The sequence below is a fragment of the Gavialis gangeticus genome, unplaced genomic scaffold (assembly GCF_001723915.1).
Source record: "Gavialis gangeticus isolate Ggan-Ray unplaced genomic scaffold, GavGan_comp1, whole genome shotgun sequence".
Taxonomy (NCBI): Eukaryota; Metazoa; Chordata; order Crocodylia; family Gavialidae; genus Gavialis; species Gavialis gangeticus.
The window spans coordinates 87,560,655-87,567,377 of record NW_017729025.1 but is presented as its reverse complement, the minus strand read 5'-3'; the positions used below and the strand labels follow the sequence as shown (position 1 = coordinate 87,567,377).

The 6,723-nt window shown below is 46.5% G+C and overlaps 1 protein-coding gene across 2 annotated transcripts in view; it reads left to right on the top strand.

Moving 5' to 3' along the window:
* RBM25 (RNA binding motif protein 25) overlaps nt 1-6,723 on the top strand; it is a 61,637-nt gene that overhangs the window by 20,772 nt on the left and 34,142 nt on the right. For both annotated transcript variants that reach the window (XM_019519122.1, XM_019519121.1), the window contains exon 2: nt 5,506-5,626. In XM_019519122.1, coding sequence (XP_019374667.1) covers nt 5,521-5,626 — 106 coding nt within the window. In that variant the 5' untranslated portion in view covers nt 5,506-5,520. The remainder of the gene's footprint in view (nt 1-5,505; nt 5,627-6,723) is intronic.

Here is a 6,723-nt window from a genome sequence, read left to right as displayed (position 1 = left end):
CTCCCTTTGGGCTTGAAGGATCGTTTCCTTAAGGAATGACCACTCTTCTTGGACACCTGACTCCTCTTCCCTCTGGGATCTCAGTGCCTCCCTGACTTTTCTCCTTACCTCATTGAAATCTGCCCTCCTGAAGTCTAAGGCTGCTGCCTTACTGCAGGCCTTTGCCACCTTGCACTGGATGGTGAATTCCAGCAGTAAACGATCACTGTCACCCAGGTGGTCAAGCACCCGCAGACCCCTCACCAGGTTGTCGCCCATGGCCAGGACCAGATCCAGCCAGGCATTTCCCCTGGTGGGGTTGTGCACCTCCTGGATTAGATGGAGGTCCTGTATCTCAGCTAGGAACCTACGTGAGCGGTCAGATCTAGCTGACTGCTCTTCCTAGCAGATGTCTGAAAAGTTCAGGTCACCCATGATGACTCTGTCCTTTGACCTAACTACCTCTGTGAGCTGACTTAAGAATTTCTGGTCTAGCTCTTCCCCTTGGTTGGGTGGTCTGTAGTAGACCCCCACCGTTAAGTCCCTTTCCCCTCGACTGCCTTGTATTCTAACCCAGAGCACTTTAGTGTGCCCCTCCTCTGACCCAGTGCCACTCATTGAGGATGTGTATTCCTCCTTGATGTAGAGCGCCACACCCCCACCTCTCCTCCCCATCTTATCCCTCCTGTACAGCCTATATCCCTTGATATTCACCACCTAGTTGTGCGTTGGGTCCCACCATGTTTCAGTGAGCCCCATTATGTCTGGGTTGGTGTTAGCTAGCAGGAGGGTAAGTTCCTGCTGCTTGTTCCTCATACTCTGAGCATTAGTGTAGAGGCACTTGAGGCCTCCTCGAGATGCATGCACTGGCCCCCTAATCTCAGTACTACCCAGGTAAGCAACAGGGGCCCGGGTATTTTTTCTGCTTGTTGTCGGTCTAGGCTGGGCTGTTCTTGTGGGTGACGCTTGATTTAGTGGTCCAAGGCTTCTTCTGCCCTCATCTTCCCCTTTCCCCAATGAGCCTAGTATCTTTACAAGTATTAGAAACTTCTTTATTTTTTATGAAAGCTTAAATTAGTGAGTTGTGTAAAACCTGCAAATAGCCCCATATTTCACTTATTTCTGACCAAGAGATTAAAAGACTTAGACCAGGGGCCAGCTCATCAACATGTTTGGCTGGAGTTCCAAAAACACCTGAACCTTAACTTATAAGATATTGGCGTTTTCAGAGGCGGATGGCGGGGGAGCTGTCAGGGGCCTAATTCTTGTTGCGACAGTGCAGCTGTGGCCCCTTCCCTGGTGTTTGTCCCAAGATGCACGTGCCAAGCAAAATGGCTTCAAATGTCATGTTCTGGCATGTATGCCAGGGGTTGCCGACTCCTGACTTGGACCCTTTCTGTCACTTAGGGACTTTATTACTCTGGAGGACTAAAGATTATTCCATTGGGTGCTAGATTTTTATTTTATTTTGATGAAAGCTAAAAGACAGATGTGCAACACTGTCTTAGCTCATTGATGTTCAGTCTATGGACCATGGGCCAGATTGAGACCCCATAGTGACTGGATGCAGCCTACAGCATGGGGGTTAGTGGCGTAGTGTCCCCCTGACAGGAATCGCCTCCCTTTCCCTTGCTTTCAGCTTTCCCTTCCCTCCCCCAGGGGAAGGGAATCCTCCACCAGGATCACAAACATTCTGCCTGAAGCTCTGCTACCTAGTTCATTTGGAAAAACTGGATGTGCTGCTGTTTTATCCCAAAGCTATCTTTAGCAATCCAGAGGATGACCCTTTGTTTAGATCTCCTGTATCGTGGGGGTGGGGAGAGCTGGATTCAAGTACATTTTGAAGAATCATTTCCTTTCCTGGAACCCTGTGAAGTGCTTGGTTAGGACAGGGCATTGGCTCTTGGTAGAGAAAAGTGCAAACCAAAACTGTCTAGGTGGACAAGGAAATCTTGTTCTCTCCAGTTGTTCATTTCCATTCCCATTACAGCTGATACACATATAGTTGAAAGAAAAATTTAAACTTTGCTGATTCAAGTAAAGTATGTATGGCAAAATATCTTTAATCTTAGAAACTTAATGGGATGAGAAACTACAAGAGGCGACTCATGGAAATGGGAAGTACATTTAGTAGAATGTTAAAAAAATAGTTTTTTTATTTTGTGATGGGTGATATATAAAAATATAACATTCTTCTGGCTGTGGAGGAACTCCCTCTTTGCTACTTGGTTATCCTACCACTTAAGGTTCTAATATCACAGAAACCTTTGTGGCCTCTTGATGGGAAAAGTTGGATGTCCTCTCAGGGCCATTTAAGCAATGCTGTCAACCAGGGATGTGGGTTTTCCAGGAAACTTTGAATGGGAAATAGTGTGATCTGATTTAGCATATTTATTTGACCTTATATTTAGTAAACATAACTAAAAAAGTACCCCCATGTTAATTTTATGTCTCAATAGCCACAAGTATTTGAACTGAAATATTTGATTAGGAAAAAATTAAATACAACACACTTAATGTGGTTTAAATATTATATTCAAACAAATTCAAAGCTTTATGTGGAAAGATTATTTTTATTGGAATACTTGTAGAAATGTAAAGACAATACACAATAACATGTACTTCCCTTACATTGTTTGTTTAAATTTATGAAAAATAATGAAGGCACTAAAAACTGTTGACGTGCTAATTTTAGCGCACCCAAAGAACTGTGCATGATATGCCGTCATTGTCAACTCATCTACTTCAGTGGAACACTCTTCCACTGAGGTCATGGCAGCACCTCCAGTTTCATTGTTACTATCTGTAGAATCACTTGCACTACCTATTAGTTCCATTTCATAATCAGATTTGAGGCAAATCTGATTCAGGATAGTTTTACTAATGAGCAACGGCAACTTATCGTCACACTGCATCTAATTCAATAATTGTGCTTCTGACTGCTTCTCCAGAAGCAAGAGATTTTGAGAAATAGAAACAAGCTTAGCCATGTGTTCATTTGTTAGTCTATTTCTTGTTTTTGTCTTGATTGAGCTGAAAGCCTTCCAGTTCCATTCACAAGAAGCTGCTGTTGGTGAAATGCTTGGGATCCTTAGAGCAATCCTGGACAGCAGTTGAGTGTTACAGTATCTCTTTCGCCATGTGAGAGGAGGCATCCTCTGCTGCCCATCAAATGATGTCTTTGCTTCAAAGTGTTTCTTTTCTGCAGTACTTGGCAATGTCTGTCATCACTGCTATTTCGTGGACGGTGGGGACATTCTTAGCTGCTTCCATAATTATATCGAGAGCAGTAGATAATTCATCTTCTGATAAATGTTGTCCTCTGCATTGAGGCTCCAAATGGTTTGCTGCCAGATGAACTGGGTAAGAGCAGAAGTCAGATCTCTTAGTAAACATTTGTTTTACTGCTACTTCTTTGGATAGAGGTGGAGGCGGCAAAAGCTCAATTAGATTTTTCACTCAGTTGTCTGAATATTTCTGAAATATTTGAAAGGCTTGGTGCATCTCCTTCAAGTTTATTGGTAGCCACTGAAACTGGTAGTAGCAAATTGAATACTCCTTGAACTTGAACCCAGAACACATCATTGTTGAGAATCTGCTTCCAAACGTTCAGGGGAATAATCTAGGATGATGTGTCATCTATTGAAGCACACTGCAAACAGTTCTTCGTGGGCAGCAAACTATGTAAACACTTTGTAGCTGAGCCCCATCTAGTTTCTCCTGGCAGTAAAAGTGCTCTTTCCTTCCCCTGCTTCTCTTTCTGTAACATTAATTACAACTTTGAAACTGCCGAGCTTGCTTAATATTGTATTGACATCCATTCATTGTTATTAATGAATTTTATGAAACAATGAATTTTTAGAAGTGGAAAATTTCCCATGGAAAAAATAAAGTGCTGGAAATTTTTCCGCCCTACATCTCTGCTGTCAATTTGACCTTTTGTTAATTCTCCAACTTAAACACAGTTAATTGGCCTCCTTAAATGCTATGAACTGAACTTAAAAAGCTTCCACCCAGTCCTTCTCTCTATATATTACTACTAACTAATTGCCCATCAGGGATGATGGATTTTAGGGAGTGTTTACATGGCCTCCCTTTGCCCCCCACTCACCCTTCAGGGCCGGCCATGTAAAGACTCCTGCCTCCTCCTTCAGCACAGGGGCTCCTCCCCCCCACCCGCCTCCACCTTGCAGCGGGGCTCCCCCCCGCCGCCCTCCCTCCCTGCCGGCTGCTGTTGGTGGGAGGGGAGGAAGGAACAGATGGACAGACAGCCACTGCCACCGTAACTCTACATACCTTGAGGTACCAGGCATGGCTTGTGAACACTGTGATACTGGGGCACATGGAGTGTCCTACAGGAGCACCCCGCCAACTGGTTTTTGGCAGTGAACCTGAAAGTGGACCAGAAGTACTTGCAGTCCGCTTCCAGGTCCGCCAGGGAGTGCACTGGGGGGCCCCACTGCACCCCCCCTGGCTTGGCAGTCGGCCACGGGGGGACCCCGTGTGCCCACCCAACCCAGTTGCCAAGCTGGGGAGGGATGGGGGCTCCCTCAGCTCCCTGGTGCGCTCCCATGTGGACCAGAAGTGCTTCTGCACTTGGGCAGTGGTTTGCTGCCAAGTGTTCTGGGGACACCCCCCCCCCCGCAGTCATGTGGGATGCTCCATGTGCCCCACCATCGCAGCATTCATGAGCCACCTGCTATCTAGAGTTATGTAGAAAAATCATTTAAAGTTCTGTCTATATCTGAATCGCCATATCTCTCTGAATTGATTTGGAGGGTTCCAGTTCAATTCAGAGACACTAAAGGGTCTCCTGATTTGATTCGGATTTGGAGATTTGGCCAGCGAATCAGGCCAAATCTCTGCCGAATTGAATCAGGGACCGAAGCTTCACACAGCCATAATATTGGCTCTTCATCTCATCAGTCACCAGCCTGTGAACTAGCAAGTTTAAAATAGTAATACCGAGGATTCTTCAGTCTATTAATTCCCTCTGTTCTGGAAGTTAGAGATTTTTCTGTCTTTATTACTACAAGAAATTGCCTTTGACACAAAGCAACAGAAATTCCAGTTCTGTTCTTCATGGTTAATTTGATCCATCTCATTGCTAGTTGGCTTATTGCAAAATTTATTTTGAAATTACTTTTGCTTTTTTAATATTGAAAAAATAATTTATTTTGTTTAGAAATTACTGTATTTTCTGCTGACTCATTATCAGCATACTCTGACTGGCTAACTTATATTTTTTATGAACTGCTGGTAGGAGGAGTCAGTTTCATCTGTTTTGTGAGTTCAGTTTAGAATGAAAGTGTTTCAGATTCAGTGTTTATACTTTTAGGAGAGAAGATTTCTGTTACTGTTGTGACTTTATTGCTGTGGTGTGGAAGAAGCTTAAAAGTGGCGTTTGAATTGCTAAACAGAAATCCCTTAAGAAAAAAAACTTAGTGTGGTGGTTGTCCTTTTCCTCTTATTTTGATTCATGCCTCAAGACTGCTACATTAAAAGAATGTTTCTGTTTTTTGGCAGGTAGCTGCTGCAAGGATGTCTTTTCCACCTCACTTGAATCGCCCTCCTATGGGAATCCCAACACTTCCGCCTGGGATTCCACCTCCACAGTTTCCTGGCTTTCCTCCCCCTGTACCTCCTGGTAAGTCATGTGAGCAGGTAGAACCAAATACATTTTTGCTGTGCTACTCTTCTAAAACTTTTTTATTCAACCTTGAGTTTATGAAATACAATTAACTGATGTACGTTGAGGCTGAGTTTCCCGCTATTCTTTGCCTTGAAGAATTTACCATCAAATTGAATTACAAAGCATCCTATCTTAACCCTCTTGGTGAACCCAATTTAAATATTTCCTCCAAAGCTAGATGCTTTAGGACAGTGGTCACCAGCTGTTCAATTGGGATCGACTGGTGGATTCTGGAGCCTCTTGAAGTTGATCCTGGGGTGTGGGGACTGAGCATGTGCGTGCCCCAGCCCAGCAGGTCAGTTGGTGGGGGAGGAAAGGGGCAGAGGCCCAGGGTTACATGCAGTGGGGCTCAGGACACAAAGTCCAGTCTGCTATGCACGGATGGGGCAGGTAGCCTTTCCCCCTCTTCTCCCCCTCCCCACTCCTACTTCCAGGACCGCTGCCAAGCACAGCACAGGGCAGGTCCGATGGGAACAGCTCAACACAGCCTCCCCTGATGACATGGGGGCCCCGGGGACTGGCAGTTACGGGGAAGGGCAAGCTGCATCAGCAGGCTGGAAGGCTATGGCAGGCTGTTCTCGCTGGGCCTGGCCCATGCTGCACTCAGCGGTGGCACTGGGAGCAGAAGTTGGAGGGCTGCAGCCACCCCCTGTGGCCCTGCTCTCAGCGCTACTGCCACACCTGCCTGGCTGGAGCACAGCCCAGCTGGGAACAGCCTGGTGCTGCCCTGGCAGCAGCCTGCCCTGCCCTGCGGGCAGATCCAGGGGTCCACCCCCCCCCCCCCCCCTCCCCCCTAGACAAGCCACTCCCGCCTGTGTCCCCTGCCCTGCCCCAGCTGTGCAGGGCTTCCCCTCCCTCACCACCGTGCGGGGGGGCGGCGCAGATCAAGGCCCCAATGGTGATGGATGGAGTGGGTCTAGGGCTGGGGCCTCAGTCTGCCCCACTTTCCTTGGTCCTCTCCCCTCCTCTCTCCCCAGACTTTCCTGCTGGGGGGGGGGTAGGAGGTAGATCTTCCGTTCCTTTTAAATGCCAAAAGGGATTTCCGACCTAAA